Source organism: Oncorhynchus kisutch, linkage group LG5 (genome assembly GCF_002021735.2).
Source record: "Oncorhynchus kisutch isolate 150728-3 linkage group LG5, Okis_V2, whole genome shotgun sequence".
In the NCBI taxonomy this organism is placed as follows: domain Eukaryota; kingdom Metazoa; phylum Chordata; class Actinopteri; order Salmoniformes; family Salmonidae; genus Oncorhynchus; species Oncorhynchus kisutch.
In genome coordinates, this window is record NC_034178.2 from 60,820,260 (window position 1) to 60,842,330 (window position 22,071).

Consider the following 22,071-nt stretch of genomic DNA (forward strand, 5'->3'; position numbering starts at 1 on the left):
TCTATAAGGTAGTAGTTTTGGAATTGTTAGCTAGATTACTTTTTGGTTATTACTGCATTGTCGGAACTAGAAGCACAAGCATTTTGCTACACTCGCATTAACATCTGCTAACCATGTGTATGTGAAAAATAAATGCGAAATGCAAACTACAGTATTATAAATATTTAACTTTCATAAAATCACAAGTGTAATACATCAATATAAAGCTTAACTTCTTGTTAACCCAGCCGCTGTGTCAGATTTCGATTATCTGAGGACAAGCGCCCCACATACAAAACCATGAAAAACATATTTCAACCAGGCAGGTGCAACACGAAAGTCAGAAATAGCTATATAATATATGCCCTACCTTTGATGATCTTCTTCTGGCGGCACTCCAAAAGGTCCCAGATACATCACAAATGGTCCTTTTGTTCAATAATGTCCTTCTTTATATCCATAAAAACTCAGTTTAGCTGGCATGCTTCAGTCAATAATCCACCCAGTTTTCCTCCATCAAAATGCATACAAAATAAATCCCAAACGTTATTAATAAACTTTTCCAAATTAGTCAAACAACGTTTATAATCAAACCTTAGGTAACCTAATATGTAAATAAATTATACAATTTAAGACAGAGAATAATTATTGTCTTTACCGGAGAAAAATACCAAAGAACGCACTCTCATTCACGCGCTTGGAAACACAACAGCCAAAATGGGAGCCACCAAGAAAAACTACAATTTCTGGCTCATTTTTCCAAACACCAGCCTGAAACTCTTTCTAAAGACTGTTGCCATCTAATGGAAGCCCTAGGAACTGCAATCTGAGAGGACTTGGCCTTTTAATAAAAGTGATAGCCATTGAAAATAGTGGTAGGCAGAATTTCTTTTTTGGGGGGGGGTGGTTTGTCCTCAGGGTTTCGCCTGCCATATCAGTTATGTTATACTCACAGACATCATTTTAACAGTTTTAGAAACTTTAGAGTGGTTTCTATTCAACTCTACCAATGGGTGTCCAATGCATATCCTAGCTTCTGGGTCTGAGTAACAGGCAGTTTACTTTGGGCACGCTTTTCATCCAGACGTCAAAATACTGCCCCCTATCCAAAACAAGTTAATTATTCCATATCTCTTTTTTCAATTTAAAGTTTTATTAAGTTTTCTTGTTTTTCAATCAACCAACAAAACACATTCCACATTCACAGATGTGACAGGCTTTAAAAACACATTCCACATTCACAGATGTGACAGCTTTAAAAACACATTCCACATTCACAGATGTGACAGGCTTTAAAAACACATTCCACATTCACAGATGTGACAGCTTTAAAAACACATTCCACATTCACAGATGTGACAGCTTTAAAAACACATTCCACATTCACAGATGTGACAGGCTTTAAAAACACATTCCACATTCACAGATGTGACAGCTTTAAAAACACATTCCACATTCACAGATGTGACAGGCTTTAAAAACACATTCCACATTCACAGATGTGACAGCTTTAAAAACACATTCCACATTCACAGATGTGACAGCTTTAAAAACACATTCCACATTCACAGATGTGACAGCTTTAAAAACACATTCCACATTCACAGATGTGACAGCTTTAAAAACACATTCCACATTCACAGATGTGACAGCTTTAAAAACACATTCCACATTCACAGATGTGACAGCTTTAAAAACACATTCCACATTCATGGAATGTAAATGTATTTGTTATATTGATGTCAGAAATCATTTGTACAGTTCTTTATTAAATCTAGTTAGTTGTTACATGTGACTGTGTAAAACCTAGCAGTACTACTTATTTTAGTGAGGCAGATATATAGCATTTTGTAAAAAAATACATTATTATTTGTCTCTCTGAAATGTGTGTCATGTGTGTCATTGAACAACCCCATGCCATGATTATAAGAAGAAAAAACACCAGTCTCTTTCATAATTACTTTAAACAATAAAATATCATTTACCAATATTTCTGAAAATTGATAAAAGTATTTTGTAATGCTATATATATATATATCCCTCCCAGTTTCCTGTCATTTCCTTCCAGTTGGTGTCTAATTAATATGACTGTTGTGAATGGAGTGTATCGTGTTTAATGGTCAGCATTCCCCAGAAGCACGATGATCCCTTAAAACAGGGGTGGACAATTCCAGTCCTCAAGGGCATGTTTGGTGTCACAGTTTTGCCTGAGCCCCAGCTAACACACCTGACTCCAATAATCACCTAATCATGATCTTCAGTTTAGAATGCAATTTGATTAATCAGCTGTGTTTGCTAGAAAGTGTGACACCAACCAGGCCCTCGAGAACTGGAGTTGCCCACCCCTGCCCTAAAAGGCTTAAGGTCAGTGAGCACCTTGCAGGAGCAAATGACACCACATATGACACCATATATTGGAATTTAGAATATAGGCCTGTGACAACTCATGATCAATGTAAAACAAGAACCTTCCATTACAACTATAAGAAATAAGGGGCATCCTTAATTTCTTCCTTAAAGATGGTCGCTGACCCTTGACCTTTTGAGGGAGCAACATGCTGTTTGTATTGTGACACCACATCCAGGAGGTAGTGTACAATGGTTGTGAATGTGTATGGTCGCAAATGTTTTCATTGTTGATTAGACATTGCTCAATCCATTCAATCATTTAAAAACATGTTAGTTGAATGATGGTGTTGTTAGAGACGCTAGAGGCCAAGCCATTTATTTAGACACCTTGCTGGGTTGAGGTTAAAAATGTAAGCAATCAGATGTATTGAGGATATGACAACTCATTGATGATATGTTCACTCTGTCCAAAACCGTTATGTGCACCATGGGATGTACAACAATTTGCAAATGTTTTCAATCTCAAAGTATACAGCTTCTTTGAGGATGTTTAAAGTGCACGACCCACAACAATAGAATATTCCTTTTGAAAAGTAATACAGTGTCTTTGAAGGCCTATGAGTTAACTTTGCATTGAATTCTGTCATTTGCACAAAAAAAAAAATCATAGTGGAGTTCATCCACAGCATGTATCAGGTTTGTGAGGATGGCTTCCAAACTCTCATGCTGATTTCTGAGCCAAAACTTTGGCAAAGGAACCTATTAAAAAATTCACTGTGTGAGACTTTCAATTATTATTATTATTATTTTCCTGGGCTTCCCAGTTCCTAACCACAACAAAGCTTAGAGGTAGAAGAGATGTAATGGAGTGGTCCAACTGCCTCTGGGAAAGTGGACGGCAATTTCAAACCTTTCATGACCACTGGGAATGCTTGAGTGAATCACAAGGCTGGTAGAGACGGAGAGGAGAGACACACGGTGAGGCATAAACACTTGAATGAATCACAGTGCATGGGAGAGGAAAAGCAAAAGGAGAGAGAGAGAAGATGAAGGAATAAGTAAGTGAGGAAACTGACTACAGCCTTCATTCGTTGTGCTGCAGGTCTAACTTTTAACTGTCATGTTCAATCCAGCACCTTTGAATTTCAACAGGTAAATACTTACCATGAGTAACTAAACAAAATATAATAACCCTTTTGTGCAGATAATTAGAAATGTTATCCAAATAATAAACCAATACAGTGACTAGATAAATCTTTGTATGTATATATATATATATATATATATATATACACACTACGTGACCAAAAGTATGTGGTCACCAAGGGCCTCCCAGGTGGTGCAGTGGTTAAGGGCGCTGTACTGCAGATATTGGTGTGCAAAAGTGCAGAAAATAAAATAAATATAAAGAGTATGGGGATGAGGTAGGTAAAATTGGGTGGGCTATTTACCGATAGACTATGTACAGCTGCAGCGATCGGTTAGCTGCTCAGATAGCAGATGTTTGAAGTTGGTGAGGGAGATAAAAGTCTCCAACTTCAGCGATTTTTGCAATTCGTTCCAGTCACAGGCAGCAGAGAACTGGAACGAAAGGCGGCCAAATGAGGTGTTGGCTTTAGGGATTATCAGTGAGATGCGCGTGCTACGGGTGGGTGTTGCCATCGTGACCAGTGAACTGAGATAAGGCGGCGCTTTACCTAGCATGGACTTGTAGATGACCTGGAGCCAGTGGGTCTGGCGACGAATATGTAGCGAGGGCCAGCCGACTAGATTGGTGGTATCAGGTGCTTTAGTAACAAAACGGATGGCACTGTGATAAACTGCATCCAGTTTGCTGAGTAGAGTATTGGAAGCTATTTTGTAGATGACATCGCCGAAGTCGAGGATCGGTAGGATAGTCAGTTTTACTAGGGTAAGTTTGGCAGCGTGAGTGAAGGAGGCTTTGTTGCGGAATAGAAAGCCGACTCTAGATTTGATTTTAGATTGGAGATGTTTGATATGAGTCTGGAAGGAGAATTTACAGTCTAGCCAGACACCTAGGTACTTATAGATGTCCACATATTCTAGGTTGGAACCATCCAGGGCGGTGATGCTAGTCGGGCGTGCGGGTGCAGGCAGCGAACGGTTGAAAAGCATGCATTTAGTTTTACTAGCGTTTAAGAGCAGTTGGAGGCCACGGAAGGAGTGTTGTATGGCATTGAAGCTCGTTTGGAGTTTGGATAGCACAGTGTCCAAGGACGGGCCGGAAGTATACAGAATGGTGTCGTCTGCGTAGAGGTGGATCAGGGAATTGCCCACAGCAAGAGCAACATCATTGATATATACAGAGAAAAGAGTTGGCCCTAGAATTGAACCCTGTGGCACCCCCATAGAGACTTCCAGAGGACCGGACAGCATGCCCTCCGATTTGACACACTGAACTCTGTCTGCAAAGTAGTTGGTGAACCAGGCAAGGCAGTCATTAGAAAAACCGAGGCTACTGAGTCTGCCGATAAGAATATGGTGATTGACAGAGTTGAAAGCCTTGGCAAGGTCGATGAAGACGGCTGCACAGTACTGTCTTTTATCGATGGCGGTTATGCTATCGTTTAGTACCTTGAGCGTGGCTGAGGTGCACCCGTGACCGGCTCGGAAACCAGATTGCACAGCGGAGAAGGTACGGTGGGATTCGAGATGGTCAGTGACCTGTTTGTTGACTTGGCTTTCGAAGACCTTAGATAGGCAGGGCAGGATGGATATAGGTCTGTAACAGTTTGGGTCCAGGGTGTCTCCCCCTTTGAAGAGGGGGATGACTGCAGCAGCTTTCCAATCCTTGGGGATCTCAGACGAAATGAAAGAGAGGTTGAACAGGCTGGTAATAGGGGTTGCGACAATGGCGGCGGATAGTTTCAGAAATAGAGGGTCCAGATTGTCAAGCCCAGCTGATTGGTACGGGTCCAGGTTTTGCAGCTCTTTCAGAACATCTGCTATCTGGATTTGGGTAAAGGAGAACCTGGAGAGGCTTGGGCGAGTAGCTGCGGGGGGGCGGAGCTGTTGGCCGAGGTTGGAGTAGCCAGGAGGAAGGCATGGCCAGCCGTTGAGAAATGCTTGTTGAAGTTTTCGATAATCATGGATTTATCGGTGGTGACTGAGCCAACATATGGTGATTGAGCCAACATATACAGCTAAAGCGGGACCATTGCCTTTAAATTTCATGCACGCTGTAAAGCTGAAATTCCGAGATGTGGATTGAATAGAGCCCTAAACCCTCAGATGGACAGAGAGGTTTGAAATTGTTTTTGCATCCAACTTTCTGTTTGCAATGTTTGCAAATGGCTTTGATTTAATTTGCAGTATGCTCAGATATCAATTTGATTAAGCTTTCAACCTTTTCATTGGCATGTTGAAAGAGTCATGCAGTAGTTGAGCATCACAACTTATACTTATCTGTGCAAAACACAATTGGTTAAATGGTTTGACTTGATTATGTACACTTGGGGCAATGGACATTCAGGAGACTGGACATTTACAAAATGTTCTGAGAAATGTATTGTGTAGATCAAATATGCCTGTCAGATAGATTGGAACAGTACATGATATTACGTGCTATTCATTCTATTTCTATCTTCAACATGCAGTTACTAACTGTAATATACAACCCTGCCATTAAAGGCAACAATCCAATAGTTTCCAATAATACAAAGATCTGTATTACTAAAATAGTTTTTAAAAAGTCATTACTTTCTGAGATCTGTATTCAAGTAGTCACTTTCTGAGATCTATATTCAAATAGTTTTTAAAAGTATTCCTTTTTCGGGATCTGTATTCAAATAGTTGTAGTCACCTCAAAGTAACTATTTGTTCCCCTGGAATTTTTTTACATTTCTACACAGAAAACTATAGTTATCCCAGGTCTGAGAGAGAGAGAGATATGCATCTCTGTGGGAATAGAGAGATGCTTTTGACGGATTTGTAGTGACGGATAGAGAAACCCCCTTGAGCCTGCCTCTGCTTCTTCTCCAAACCTGTCATTGCAGAACATCAAGACCAACTACCTTTCACATCTCCTCAGCACGGGGAGGGAAGGATGAGCTCCAGCACAGTGCTAAGCCCATATGGTTTCATCAAGGCGAGAGTATGGCGCACCTCAGAGACAAAATGTGGACAATTCACAGTATAACTAAACTCTGTTTTATGGGAAGGAAAAAGAGACAGCTGAGGACTCAGAAACTCTACAGATGCACACTGAGACAAAAGTCTGGAAGATTTCCCTCTGGGTGATTTTGTCTGAGCAAAGTCTGTCTTTTTTAGATCGGAAATGTACTTCTGACAGTTAAGACATTAATGGTTGGTTTGCCTGTGATGGTGGCATGTCCAACCATTTTGAGACCTTGAACAACATAAAGGTGCAACTTTCTTTATTCCTAAATACCAAAAGAGTATTTAAGCACTAAACTTTAAGATAATTATCCATCTACATCTGTGTGTCTATTAGCAGTATCATATTAAATTATTTCATGGTATTCTCCTTATTAACTAAGAATGTATGAAATTAGAGATTGCAAATATCAAGTACAGCATTGTTTTCTCGCTAGGGACAAAAACAGGAAGCAGTTCCTTGACTAACTACTCGTGACTCTGAGGCTGTCCTAATATGGTGTCAAGGATTTCCTCCTCTTCTTCCGAAGAGGAGAGGCGAGAAGGATCAGAGGACCAATATGCGTGGTAAGTGTCCATGGTTCTTTTAATACATAAATGTGCACATGAACAACTGACTACAAAAACAAGAAACGTGTGAAAACCTAAACAGTCCTATCTGGTGCAAACACAGAGACAGGAACAATCACCCAAACACAGTGACACCCAGGCTACCTAAGTATGATTCTCAATCAGAGACAACTAATGACACCTGCCTCTGATTGAGAACCATACTAGGCCGAAACATAGAAATACCCAAATCATAGAAAAACAAACAGACTGCCCACCCAACTCACACCCTGACCATACTAAATAATGACAAAACAAAGGAAATAAAGGTCAGAACGTGACATATGGACACTGTAAATGTGTCCCTTTTCATTCTACAAGAACCATTAGAATAAACTGGAATCTCTGCTAGATAGCCTTTTATTACAAAATGATGACACACTTCACTGTTTGAATGACAGTATACATTCAATATCATTGTCATTTGTACATTATCAAAAGATGGACATTAGCTGAGGTGAAATGTAGGCTACATCCAGCTGACCATGGTCCCACTGTGGAGTTTCACACCAAGTTTCTGTATTACCTCATTGCACATCATCTGAATTGTTGATTAATTTGTAGACATATGTGATCTTAAAAGTTTATCATTAACTGGCTATGAGGGAGATGCATCAAGTCAATTAACTTAATGTATGTTGTCTGGTGGACTTCCTAATATGGATGCCATACTTTGGCTCATGGAGACGGTTGGATTTGTGCATCTTGGCCATTTGTATCACCAAATAGAGAGGTAGAATATCACACAGAGAATAGAACATCCACTAAGTAATAATTAAGCTTAGCGTACTTAGCAGGTGTTCACCATAATCAGTCAAATTAAGGTTTCCAACAGTTCCTAATTCGATTTGAATCGGTGTGGATTTATTATGGGTAAAGTCAAGCAAGCCTGCTCTATGTGCATAATTCGATTGAGAATCCTTTGTCTAATGTGTGCGTGGGCAAATTTGCTGTGCAGTTATGTCTGTGTGCGACAGAGAGACGGACACATAGAGAGCAGGATAGATAGAGAAAGAGAGAGAGAGAGAGGAGCACTTTAAATATTTTGGCCTCATTTAAATTAAACATATTACAATCCTGTAACATTTCCCTTGTTTCAAAACTATATTGCACTCTTTCCCAGAATAAATAAGGCATTTTAAACAACTGCATGTGATGAACGTGCGTGGTTACTGCCTTGTAAGGCTTTGCTCCTTTTCCATAGTCTGTAAAAGTCCGGCACACTGTCATTGAGCGTGATAATGATAAGCAGTATAATATCTGAACTCAATAATGGGTACCTCACCGCAAATAGAACCCACTTGGTCAATAAGAGCAACTGGTTGCATTACACCTGCTGCTCCGAATACATAGAACTTAGAAGCCATAACCTTAGTATAAATTAATAAACATAGACTTTTCTTATGTAATAAGACACCAATTTACGTCACTTTTCAGCATGGGACAACAACACAACATCTCAAATATCTGATTGAAGCAATACATCATTTTACGCACGAGGTGTTACAAGTGTATTCAATGTAAACCATTGGGGGTGAATGGTGTCATCCTGTCGAGGTGTATTCAATGTAAACCATTGGAGGTGAATGGTGTCATCCTGTCGAGGTGTATTCAATGTAAACCATTGGGGGTGAATGGTGTCATCCTGTCGAGGTGTATTCAATGTAAACCATTGGAGGTGAATGGTGTCATCCTGTCGAGGTGTATTCAATGTAAACCATTGGAGGTGAATGGTGTCATCCTGTCGAGGTGTATTCAATGTAAACCATTGGGGGTGAATGGTGTCATCCTGTCGAGGTGTATTCAATGTAAACCATTGGGGGTGAATGGTGTCATCCTGTCGAGGTGTATTCAATGTAAACCATTGGAGGTGAATGGTGTCATCCTGTCGAGGTGTATTCAATGTAAACCATTGGGGGTGAATGGTGTCATCCTGTCGAGGCTAATATCTGCCTCACAGTCTTCCAAGTCACAAACAGAGTCGGTGGCATTTTCATTGTTGTGCGATAACTGTGATATCCTGTCAAACGTGTCCTCGTGCTCAATGCATTCCACTACGTTGGGGATCATATTGACGTAGGCATTCACGATTTCTTTGTGGACAAGGGTGTCCTGGTTGTAAGAGACCAGCTCGTTGCTAATGTTTACAGTTTCAACGGGTGTTCTGGAGCAGAAATTACGACAACCCAGCAGACTGGCAAATGCTTTTCTGAACTCTGCGTTAAAAGCGTAAATAATAGGATTCATGGATGAATTAGTCCAGCCAAACCAAACAAAAACGTCAAAAGTTGTCTCGCTCACGCAAGGGAGACCTGCGTCTTTGTCAGTCGGTGGTTTATCACAAAATGGAACTATGCAGTTCAAAATAAAGAAAGGTAACCAACAACACACAAAGACGCCCATAATGATCGATAACGTTTTTAAAACTTTGGTTTCCCTTTTAATAGATGTTTTCAAGGTATTGTGGTGTTGGCACTCGAGTCTGTTGTTGGCCCTGCAACTTGTCGCGTGCTCCGCCGCGCGCTCTAGGGAAGCTATCCTCCTGATTTGGATCTGAGCAATACGATATATTCTCGTGTATGTCACAATCATAATTGCTACGGGTATGTAGAAACTTATTAAAGATGAAGATATGGCGTATTCTCTGTTGAGGCTAGAGTCACAGTTTTCTTCTACTTCACCCAAGGAGGCGTTATGGACTCCAACTGTTTCGTCTTCACTGGCTTTGTGCCAGTTCAGTTGGACTGGTATGAATGAAATGAGTACAGACAACGTCCACGTGACGCTTATCATAACGAAGGCAACTCGTTGGGTCATTTTTCTCTCGTACCGGAACGGACTTGATATGGCCCAATATCTATCCACGCTGATAATGCAGAGGTTGAGGATGGACGCAGTTGAGCACATGATATCGAAAGCCACCCAGTAATTACAAAAAGTACCAAAGGGCCAATACCCCGCCACCTCGGCCACAGCTTTCCATGGCATCACCAGAACTGCAACGAATAAATCCGACACAGCCAAAGAAACGATGAAAATGTTGGTCACTTTACTTCGCAAGTGCCGAATTCGGAGTACGGCGGAGCACACCATAATGTTTCCCAGTAGTGTCCACAGGATGAGCAGGGAGAGCAAACAGCCCGTCACTGTCCGGATGACCAATTCCTTTCCACCGTTGGATCTTGCCTCCGATTCGGTCGAGTTCCACATAATCTCCCCAAGAGGTAACGGGACAGAGTGGCTCTCGTGCACTGAGAGGTATTTCGCGGGGTTCTCCATGTGTCCTCCTCTCAAGTGGAAAGCCAGTCCATGGCTTCATGCGCGTCAGGGGACACAGTAGTAACCAAATCACGGGGCTCTGTCGTCTCCTCAACTGCCATTCTATTTGAAATAATATACAAACGAAAGATTTGAGATTGCTTAGTGAATTTGCAACAAATGTGTTGCGTCCACGCTGAGCAGAACTGGGCGTTCGGTGCGCGAAATCGCCAAAATTGAAGCGCGTCGCTCATTGGCAACGGGATGTTATTACCTCTCGTGTCGTCTGACCTCCCTGGCCAAAGTAAGGCAGCCGCACTGAAACTGTTGGTCGGATATATTTTGAGTTCGTGAGTGTTTTGAGAAGGGAGGGAGTCCCCTGAGCCAACGTGCACACACGCACTTGTACCCACACACATACATCGGTTGTGGAAACACGCACCTGCACCCCAATCACAGTGATGTGAAAAAAAATGAATGTGTTAAATTACAAACTATAACCTCATTCAAGGATGGAGGATCTATTTGTCTTGGTAAAAAGCTAACCATGAGCATTCTATTTGATTTATAGTTTGCACCCTCATAGCCTACTCCAGTTGTGGGCTTCTATTCTATATTTAAAAAAAACAGTCACAGGTCCTTCAAAAGCAACAATTTAATTAGCAAACATTAAGCCTGATTGCAATTTTTTTATTAATGTTTTATATAATCTACACTTTTCTATAAACAGTGAACAAATTATAGAGCATGTTATTGCTGTGGGGAAAATGAATCACTACTGTATATCAAGTGGTGCTGTCCGTGGTGCTGATATTGCGCTCGGAACAACTCTCCCTCAGGAATGCGAATTTTATGCACGACACTATGTTTGAGAATGAAGTCTTCTTTTGTGGCTGAAATTATATTAGACATTTTCTGTGTTAAAATAAACATTGCACGGGAGGGAGTTCTGCATTTATAAAGGTCATCACTAGCCTACGTTGTGAGCAATTGAGCAAGCTCTCAAATTATGCACGCGTTTGGAATGAGCGTGGAATGTTTTCAGTTTAATTTCAATTTCAGGTTTCTGCAGAATGCAGCAGGTAGGCCAGACTAACATCCTAGGTGAGTCACTCTCACAATCTTTACGTATAAGTATAGTCACAATAACAAAATTCGCTTTAACATCTGCATGTGCAGTATATCCTCTTGGCAGTTTCCGGCATTTAAACGTCACATTTATTTTTAGATGCGTCGACAACATGCCTGTCAAATCGTTTTGACGCGCCATCAAAATAATCTCTGTGTCCTGCCAAATTCAATCGAGTACAATCTAGGCTATGTGATGTTATGTTAAATTCTGGCATTATTTACTGATTTTATTCATGAAATATCGTGTCTATGGTCATCTTTCTTTTTGACTGACTAACACCTTCCCTGAATAGTGAGTAAGCGTTTATATAGCCTATATATACAAATGTATTTGTTAGACCCTATCCCCTACCTATAGGCATATAAAGTCATCAGTGACAAAGATTTATACAAATTGTAAATTAAAATGTCTACTATTTATAATAGGCTAGCACATAATATATAGCATATGCGAATAGTCTAATATAAAGCATGAAATACATTCAGATAATAGCCTGCATTTGAAATTGATAAACCTATTAATTAATAGGCTATATGCGTATAATTTGTCAAATATTTAGGGAATATAGTCACATACGGTTTGGAATGATTTGGGAATTCCATTTCAACAAACGATGGGACTAGGCTAAATGAAAAAAATGCGTAAAGTTGACTTTGGCTGACCTTTATTGAAGAGTTGAATATAGCAAGCTCTGAATTGGGCAACAACCTTTGCAACGTATCTCATTCTGATGGGGGTTTTATGCACTAACGCATTGCCTGCTAGAAAGGCAACATTTGTCGCCACCAGGTGGCCATTGTGGCGAGTTAACGCATCAAGACGGTATTTCAGCAACTACAATTAAGGAATGGTAAGTAAATTCAAATAATTAGCAGGATAAACTGAGGGGTGAGAGCTGTATATTGTCTGACATATATTCTAGACAAATTGATTCTTCTTGACAAAAATATGCTTTCAACTCTAGGCACGTGTGGTGAAAGAAGATGATTTGAACTATGATATAGGCCAACGCTCTGTATTTATGAGATTTTCAATCCGATTTAAATCAACATTTTTACTAGGCCACTCAGGAACATTCAATGTCATCTTGGTAAGCAACTCCATTGTATTTAGCCTTATATTTTATATTATTGTATTACTGAAAGGTGAATTAATCTCCCAGTGTCTGGTGGAAAGCAGACTGAACCAGGTTTTCCTCTAGGATTTTGCCTGTGCTTAGCTCCATTGCATTTATTGTTTATCCTGAAAAACTCCCCAGTCCTTACTGATTGCAAGCATACCCGTAACATGATGCAGCCACCACTATGCTTGTAAATATGGTAGAGTAGTACTCAGTAATGTGTTGTATTGGATTTGCCCCAAACATATTCAGGACAAAATGTGAATTGATTTGCCACATTTGTTTTCCAGTATTACTTTATTGCCTTGTTGCAAACAGGATGCATTTTTAGGAATATTTTTACTCTTTATAGGCTTCCTTCTTTTCACTCTGTCAATTAGGTTAGTATTGTGGAGTAACTACAATTTGTTTTGATTTATCCTCAGTTGTTTCCTACCAGTCATTAAACTCTGTAACCATTTTAAAGTCCCCATTGGACTCATAGTGAAATCATTCCTCCCCGGCAAGTGAGTTAGGAAGAACTCCTGTATCTTTGTAGTGGCTGGGTGTATTGAATCACCATCCAAAGTGTAATTAATAACTTCACCATGCTCAAAGGGATATTCAATATCTGCTTTTTTATTTTTTACCCTTATACCAATAGTTGCCCTTCTTTGCGAGGCATTGGAAAACCTCCCTGGTCTTTGTGGTTGAAGTTGTGTTTGAAATTCACTGCTCAAATGAGGGACCTTACAGATTATTGTATGTGTGGGGTACAGAGACAAGGTAGTCATTAAAAAATAAGGTTAAACACTGTTAAACACCATGCAACTTGTGAAGCACATTTTTTACTCCTTATTATTTAGACTTGCCATAACATAGGGGTTGAATACTTATTGACTCAAGACATTTCAGATTTTCATTTTTTATTAATTAGTTAAAATGTCAACAAACATAATTCCACTTGACATTGTTTTAAACTTAGGCTGTAACACAACAAAATGTGCAAAAAGTCAAGATGTGTGAATACTTTGAAGGCACTGTATAATTATGTTCTGACCCCCTGACCATCCGCTTAAGAAAATAAATTGTGCCGCGGATGAATAAACCATGATTGACCCCTGACCTACAGTATGAATTTAAGTTAACTTAAAATATTTGTCATAATTTCACAATCATTTTTATCACAGAGGCTATGTAGGCTACAGTAGCTTTAATCTAGTACATTCAGATATGTCCACAGAGGATGTAGTATTGCTGCAGGTTTACCAATAAGCATTGACCATAGATTGGCACATACAACTGAGAACAATGTACAGTAGTTACCACCAATGTAGAACTCTGTTTTTTGATATTCCACCGCAGCCTCAATATGTTGTTCTACATTTAACTATGCAGTAGCGCTACATTTCAGTAATTCCTCACAACATCAATCAACAACTTCACAGGATATGATTATTTTCAATGCTCACTTTTCAAAACGACATCAATCAAGATAAATGGTTCAGTTTCAGAATTGTTTCAGTTTGAACAAACATATTTGCTTTTTGGAAAATGAATGCCAGTCAATGCTGTATATACTGTACATCTGTGCAATTATTGTATTGTTTCCCTTTTCAATAACATAACAACAGGCCCATCCTTCAGCTGTCTACAAAAAAGTGGTGTCTGCTTTGTGTAAATGCAGAAAATAGGCTGGTTCCACCAGGCTAAGCTTAATATGGGTCCAGGGGAAGAATCAGTGTGGATTGCGGGAAGCTCCACATACACCACGCTGTTTGTTTTTTTAGACAAATATTGTTCCATAATTGAAATTGTTAAATATATTGTATAAAACCACGTCTGTATTGTTTAGGTACATTAGTATAAAATCTAAAGGGCAGGTATTGCCAACAGTCCAATGAACATTGGCGAGAGATTGTGAGAACTACAGTCCAATACTACACAGAAGAGCATTCAAAGTCTAGTGCTGGCTTGCTGTATACTACAGTACATGTAGGACTCTAGACAGTCACCAGCCAAGTAGTTCAAGTGTCTGACACAGCAGTGTTTTGAGTTTCCTGTGTTTTCTTCTGACCAATGAGAACATCCTAAAAATGGCAGAACAAAAAAAAAAGTTTATGGCTTTTCAAATCATAGTACAGTTCTTTAGTGACATTAAATAACCAAAGCGAGAGCTGCTTTGGCTTCTTTATGATGTTGGAGTAGCATACTGCTGTGAACACGGTGGTTGATTTGATAAAAATTAATGTGTTATGGCACTTTGCTTGGTATAATCATGTTATGCCCTCATAACACATTGCCACATCGCCTGGCTTACATCTGTTCTAGATCAAAACATTTAACTATTTACATATGCGTCGAATAACACTTGACTTCAACGACACTTGGATGAAAATCAAAAGACAAACCCAAACACTTACGATAGACCTAAATCTAAATGTCATTTTATCTTTTTAGTGCAGTAACACACAACGAAGTGATATCAGACCTGGGTATAAATACTATTTGAAATCTTTCAAATACTTTGCACGTTTAGGGCTAATCCATTGGTTACATTGTGCCTGGCCAGCTCAATCATGTAAAGCTAAAGTATTTGAAAGATTCCGAAATACTATTTGAACCCAAGGTCTCATATCAATGTGATTTGTTGTTTAGACCAGGTGCTATAAAATGCTTCTGAAGATGCATCGCTACAAGGGACATCTTATCTAGTATAAGACCCCTAAAGTGACAAATGTGTTTCCATGTTTGTTTGGAAGTCAAAGTACATGACAAGATGGCCTCCTGAATGGTTGACCTGTATTGCACAAGTGTTCTTGTGCATGTTGCCTTGTCTCATTGGTCTCTCTTCGTCACACTCTCCGGAACACTTCGAAAAGGCAGGCCACAGAGTGCATGCGGTAGAAGAGGGTAATCGGCATGGCGAAATTGAGAACTGTGGTCCATGTGGTGAAGCCAAACGTCTCCTCCTCTAGGCCGTTGTCATACTGGGGTCTGCAGCCAAAGGCAGGAAGGATCCAGAGCTGCAGTAAGGAGACACCAATAAGGTTAAACTTAACTTGGTATTGTTTTTTTGTGTGGTAAATGCATGCTGTATTTCATAAACTCCTAGCTGTGCAATACATTTCCCAACTGGGACATTGCATGAAAGGTAGATAGTAAAAGTAGCTAGAAGGGTAAGAAATGGGGGAGAATCATACAGTATGTGTGCTTGAGAGCTAGCTATACCCTATGACAATAACACCACTGCTGACTATTATCAATAAATAAATCATAATAAATAATAAGTAAAGTACAGCAAGCTTACTGAGATGTTGCACATGAAAAGGAAGACAGCGATGTTCTTCAGGATCTGACTCTTCTTGCTCGGGGTCACCTCCACGTTGTTCTCCACCTGATGGGGCACTTCCAAATGTTTCTGTGGGCACCCATTCACCTGTCCACTCTCCTTCTGCACATTCTCCAGCGTGACGCAGCCATTGTCCGGATTCTCGTACGCCTGGTTGATGATTCCGTTGTAGGGTGGAGACGAGGAGGAGTTCACAGAGAATATCTCTGGTGCAGGCCCCGCCACCTCAGTGTCCTCCCTCTCACCGTCCTCCCGCTGGCGGTAGAGAGACTCAATGATGAACAGGTTCTGGATGTACTTCTCTAGGATGCTGAGCAGCGAGTACATCAGGTTGGTCCAGCGGTAGCTCGGGCTGCTGTGTGAGGCTGACACGGCCACCACGCTGCACCAGGAAACGAGCCAGGAGCCCACCGACGAACCAAACAGGAGCTCTGTGTCCAGCTTCCGCGAGGGGTTCTTGCTGGTGTCCATGGGCATGGGGTCGGCACGGTAGATGAGCAGACCCGTGACCCCGGCCGAGCACATGACCACCAGCATGACGATGCCGTAGTAGTAGAAAATTGCAATGGTTGACTCCCGGATGTCCAGCGACTCTTCCACGTGGATGATGTAGACCACCAGTACGCCGATGGTGCTGGCCAGAGCGGCGAGACCCAGGATGGGGCCGACTACCAGCCCCTGGGTCTTGGTAGCCAGCCTTTTCCGGTTGTGCTCGAGGTCAATGGTGCGCCCTATGTTCTTCCACATGACGAAGAGCATTACCGAGACAAAGATGTGGTACTCGATGTTGAAGGGATAAAGGTAGTAGAGGCCGTTGACGAACATGGAGCAGGCACTGATAGTGCAATTACAATGAGGTTCCATAGCCACTGAAACTCACATTAAAAAAAACAAAATATTGTGTCAATTTCAAGCCCAGTGCATTCCCACTTCTGCCACCATATGTAACTTTATGTACTTTACAAAACATTGACCTCCAATTTGTGTATACAAGTATACTACACAGAGGTTAGAAACTCTCAAGTTAATCAAATATTTCTGTGTTTTTTGCATGAGGCCAGTTGTTTTCTTTGGGTCTTATGTAACATAATTAAACAATCCTTTGCCATCAGCAACAAGGGTGGTAGGAAGGGAATTTAGAGTCTAGTTATTTACCAAATGAACTGACCTTGTGCTGTTTGGGCCTCACAGCTCAATGTCCTAGTCATTTCAGCTATGGAAATCTTCATGTAGCAGTGGGTGGTGTGATCAATATCACCACAAACTGCTCTTCACACGTGTGATGAGAATATCAGATTGGTGGATCAAGTGTATCAACCAACTTTCTCAACACCAATATACACAATTCAGCACATTGGACTAAAATTACTTTTCCCTCAAAATAATGCTGTCCATGTACTTGTTGAAGCCCTACCATTTCCTAGTGCTGCCCTCTAAAGACAGCTTCTTAACTCAACCCTGTACCTCTACCTACTGTACTCACTACCCCCACTCCTCCCAAAAAGGTACCACTACGGTGGTTCTCCTCCATAGAGCAGCCCGGGCTTAAGATGTATCAGTCACTGTAATTGCAACGCCCTTGGGAGCAGCCTGGCCTGGGACAATGGCGTTTGAGGTAACGCAAGCTGAGGGGCGGGTGTTTGGGGCCAGCAACCGTGCGTGTGTCGTGAAACCTAAAAGAGTAGACGTTCAACACAAACAAGACCTTCTGGACTGCCTAATCCATCCCCTCCCGTTCAACCCCCCTTCACCTGTCCGGGGGTGTCCTCGGATGGGGCCACAGTGTCTCCTGACCCCTCCTGTCTCAGCCTCCAGTATTTATGCTGCAGTAGTTTATGTGTCGGGGGGCTGGGGTCAGTTTGTTATATCTGGAGTACTTCTCCTGTCCTATTCGGTGTCCTGTGTGAATCTAAGTGTGCGTTCTCTAATTCTCTCCTTCTCTCTTTCTTTCTCTCTCTCGGAGGACCTGAGCCCTAGGACCATGCCCCAGGACTACCTGACATGATGACTCCTTGCTGTCCCCAGTCCACCTGGCCATGCTGCTGTTCCAGTTTCAACTGACCTGAGCCCTAGGACCATGCCCCAGGACTACCTGACATGATGACTCCTTGCTGTCCCCAGTCCACCTGGCCATGCTGCTGCTCCAGTTTCAACTTCCACCTGACTGTGCTGCTGCTCCAGTTTCAACTGTTCTGCCTTATTATTATTCGACCATGCTGGTCATTTATGAACATTTGAACATCTTGGCCATGTTCTGTTATAATCTCCACCCGGCACAGCCAGAAGAGGACTGGCCACCCCACATAGCCTGGTTCCTCTCTAGGTTTCTTCCTAGGTATTGGCCTTTCTAGGGAGTTTTTCCTAGTCACCGTGCTTCTACACCTGCATTGCTTGCTGTTTGGGGTTTTAGGCTGGGTTTCTGTACAGCACTTTGAGATATCAGCTGATGTACGAAGGGCTATGTAAATACATTTGATTTGATTTCATTTCATCCAATTAAGTGAGCTTCTCAAGTTTTGTCCTTTTTTCAAGCAGCCACTCGACCCTGGTCCCCTTACCCATGGTGAGGTTTTCAAAGCCCAGGGCAGTCAGCCTTGTATTGTGGTGGTTTAGCAAGTGATTGGCCTCAGACATCACACCGCTGCACCACAGCAGCAGGTTAGTGAAGACTGCATGGATGACGCCAAACCTGACGGGAAACATCCATGAATCAAAATAGAAATGGATTGTCACAATAGTCGTTGCTGGGTAGATAAATTATCGCATGGCTTGTGACAATCTCAAAATACAGATTTATTATATTTCACAATACCTTTCAAAGGTCTCAAAGGACTTGATGACGTCTTTGATGTGAAACCAAAGGAAATGCACCTAAAACAAAACTCAAATTAACATTTGTACCAAACTAGCACTGACAAGACACTCACTATATCAGTCTAAAAAACATTTCTGGTGAAGGCTTTCATTTGGACTGTGAAAATGAATCACCAGAATGTGAGAACATATCAAATGACCTCTCAACTGAAGGATTACCTCCGCCTGCACTACGTTTCACTCCAATAACATGGATAATGACAGGATTATTTTGTACAGACAACTCTTTTTCTTGCCTGAGAAACAAAGTGTACATTATTCCACTTCAAGATAAAGCTCTATACATTACCTGCTTAAGTGGTATTTAGATACCTTTACTGGAAAAACTTTTGAACAGAGCTGCCAGCTTACCTATAATGTTAACACTTTACATATTTAAGAAAATGTATAAAAGGGGTTTATACATGGTAAATAAGTTGTTAGTTATTACTCTATAAATCTAAAATAAATAGTTACACTATGTACATTATAATTGAACGCTCTAATAATACATTTGTTTAAACTGTGTGCTTGTCATTTAGCTGCTTGCCAAATTCTGAGGTTATGGCTGCACTGTCAATAATAACAGTAATATCAATAACAGTACATTCATATATAATAAGCACATTATTAAGCAAGCCCAAAAATAGCACATGTTTTACTTATGTGTTATAACTGTTTATTACAGATTTATAAACCATCTATATATGGAATAATCCGTTTAGAAATTACAAACCACTTTATAAATCCTTGTAAGTATAGGCCATACCATAATGAAAAGCGTTATCAAATCAACATAGAATGGGGGTTGTATCTTACCTGTGCTATTGTGTGAGTTGCGTGGATGATGGGGTATACCACTAGAGCAGCCGACAGGCATGATCGATAGCCCACAAAATAGCCAATATTGAAGGCATCCATGATCAACGAGAGGAGCGCAAGAAGAGTTAAACCCCCTATAATCAATGAAACATTCGTTGTTAAGAGGCTGCATTGAAACGAAAAAGTATGCAAAAATATCCTTTAATTGCTTTTGATGTCAATTCAATGTTTGCTTGTTTCTCCGCCAAAGTTTTATAAACCAAAAACAAATCTATTTGGAAAAGTTCAATCAGCTACTTGAGAAGCATTTAACTATACAAAACATTGAAAATCCAGCCTCGAGATTTACATTCACAACACCATTTTACATACTGGAAACCTAATCTTCCAAATATCTGTACCTTTTATCCAAGAGGTAGTAGCATGCACATCCTTTTCTGCCTGTAAATTACTCTGCATGCCTCTCCTCACGATGTACCACATCATCCATAGCAGCTGGACGATTATGAGGGTCGTGATAAACGACAGCAGGTGCTCTTCCTTCACGGATGCTCCATTGTTCCCAATAGCCAGCATCAAGGACACGCCGATCAAAAGTAAATTAATCCCATACTGGCCGCTCAGAATCTCCGCATTCTTCTGCGGATAGTCCTCAGTCAAACTGACTTTCAACTTGGTGAATATTTCATTTTCTTGCTCTGAGCTGGAGGACAAGGTGGAGGAACTGTGACAGTCTACCTTATTTAAACACATACTATGAGGGCCACCGTGCTCAGCCATGGCGCCTAAATATGTAACATTCGAGTCCGAAAGGAAGAGCAATGTCAACACTGTGTGCTACAAGTACATTTGTGAAAGGCCAAGTGCTCAACCTGTAGCAATAAGGTGGGGACGCAATTGGATACGAACGTTGCCAACTGCAAGTTGATTCAGTCCAAAGACGGTCTCACTTGTTTCATGCTTTCATTCAGTGTCCAGCTTTACTAACATGGTGTGTTTGACCTATTATTGTCATCCTGGACCATTTAGATTAAATTACTTTATATCACCTTATATAACCGCTTGCTGGGTGAATTCAGCGGAATAGATTGAATTCCAGCCATCGGCGACGCACATCCGTAGTCCAGTTGAACCCGCAATACATTTTTTTTTTTTTAAATTGGTGAACTAAAAGTGCCAATCATTCACATAATCTACTTGGTCATGTAATAGCTTAATCTCCAAAAAGCTTTTTCCATGGTCGTTGCCAACTAGCACTTGTCTCTATCTGGAAGTGTCTACATGCGACTTCTCGCTATCAGAATACTAAAATCGCATAGAAAAGACAAGTCTAGATGCACAAAAGTCCCATTGTGTTCTGATTGTGATCAGATCTGGTTGACCACAGGACGTGGGTGGATAGTCTGCGTATTTCTCCTCAGTCTGGACGCAATCAGGCAACCGAAAGCGCATACAGTGCGCGATTTCATCAGATCTCTGCCCACAAGTCTCCAGAAAACGTGTGTTTATGGGAGCGAGAGGCACCTTCCTTTTTATTATGGGACACTTTTTTCACAGTATTTTGCCTGGTGGGAGGTACTATGTCAATGGGGCGTGGGTTTCAAAGTGCGACACACGTCCACGTTCAACCCATAACCCTCCTCCAGTAGTATGGTTACAAGTCGTTTTAGCTGACATTACACTCCTTGCCACTCCTGTCATTTGCCAAAAAGTTTGTCCTGGTCATTTACTGTGTCTTTGGCAAATGACATGGTGTACAACGAGTGGAATAAAATTGCTGAACAGGAGACTGCAACCAGGTTTCTCTGCCTGTGCCCACAAAGCACATTGCATGTTACATGACCAACAGCAAGGTCAAGCAAGTTAATGTTTTGGACTACAAAAAACGAATGATTTAGAATCACAGAGTTTCCGCAAGTCTCAAAGAAATCACGAGCTGACTCCAAAAATCCAGCACCATTTCAATATTTCGACATCATAAAATCACCTATTCTTAGTCTAATACAGCGACATCTAAAAGATACCAAAAACAATTTAGTCCAGTCGATGTAAGATAAATATGTGGCTGTTCATAGTTCTGATTTCTGTTTATGTGCTTGCTGTAGGTTCATGCAAGTAGAAAAACATGTTGACTCACCCTACTTGTAGAGAAACTTCAATGCCATCCTCCTCTCTCTCATGATGATGAAACGGTCTATGACTCTGTCACAATATACACCCTTTTATGTTTTGTTGTCCTAGGCTACCTGGCTAAAATGCTTGCTCGCTAGCCTAACTTCCTTTCATGGGCAACTTTAGCTACTTAACATTAGCCTTCTAGATCTAGCTACATATTGAACTACCATCCTCTCAGGCCAGTGGCACAATTTATGAATTTATGATTGGATCAGAATCGCCATTATAATCATTGGCCAGTACTGAGAATAAAGTAAAACCACAAGTCCAAATCGCTACCTCCATCCATGGCTAATTTAGGAAAAG

General features: G+C 40.9%; 2 protein-coding genes across 2 annotated transcripts; both read right to left on the minus strand.

Annotated features, from left to right (window-relative positions):
- Positions 1-7,034: 7,034 nt before the first annotated feature.
- LOC109890285 (D(1B) dopamine receptor-like) lies at positions 7,035-10,465 on the minus strand. The gene has a single exon (XM_031823885.1). It carries the CDS (start codon positions 10,351-10,353, stop codon positions 8,974-8,976), a length of 1,380 nt encoding a protein of 459 aa, XP_031679745.1. The 5' UTR covers positions 10,354-10,465; the 3' UTR covers positions 7,035-8,973.
- Positions 10,466-13,472: 3,007 nt separating this feature from the next.
- LOC109890286 (proton channel OTOP1-like) lies at positions 13,473-21,091 on the minus strand. The gene is made up of 6 exons (XM_020482268.2): positions 19,992-21,091; positions 19,588-19,724; positions 18,728-18,786; positions 18,474-18,604; positions 15,874-16,784; positions 13,473-15,589 (listed from the first exon to the last, which is right to left on the minus strand). Exons 1-6 carry the CDS (start codon positions 20,368-20,370, stop codon positions 15,419-15,421), a joined length of 1,788 nt encoding a protein of 595 aa, XP_020337857.1. The 5' UTR covers positions 20,371-21,091; the 3' UTR covers positions 13,473-15,418.
- Between the last annotated feature and the right edge of the window lie 980 nt (positions 21,092-22,071).

What these genes read in the sequence shown, in the direction of transcription:
- LOC109890286 (XM_020482268.2), bottom strand. Translation starts at nt 20,370, where the DNA reads ATGGCTGAGCACGGTGGCCCTCATAGTATGTGTTTAAATAAGGTAGAC. An exon ending in TACTACCTCTTGGATAAAAG is followed by an intron (nt 19,725 to 19,991) that starts GTACAGATATTT and finishes CATTGATTATAG; the next exon opens with GGGGTTTAACTCTTCTTGCG. An exon ending in TTTTCATGTGCAACATCTCA is followed by an intron (nt 15,590 to 15,873) that starts GTAAGCTTGCTG and finishes TCCTTACTGCAG; the next exon opens with CTCTGGATCCTTCCTGCCTT.
- LOC109890285 (XM_031823885.1), bottom strand. Translation starts at nt 10,353, where the DNA reads ATGGAGAACCCCGCGAAATACCTCTCAGTGCACGAGAGCCACTCTGTC.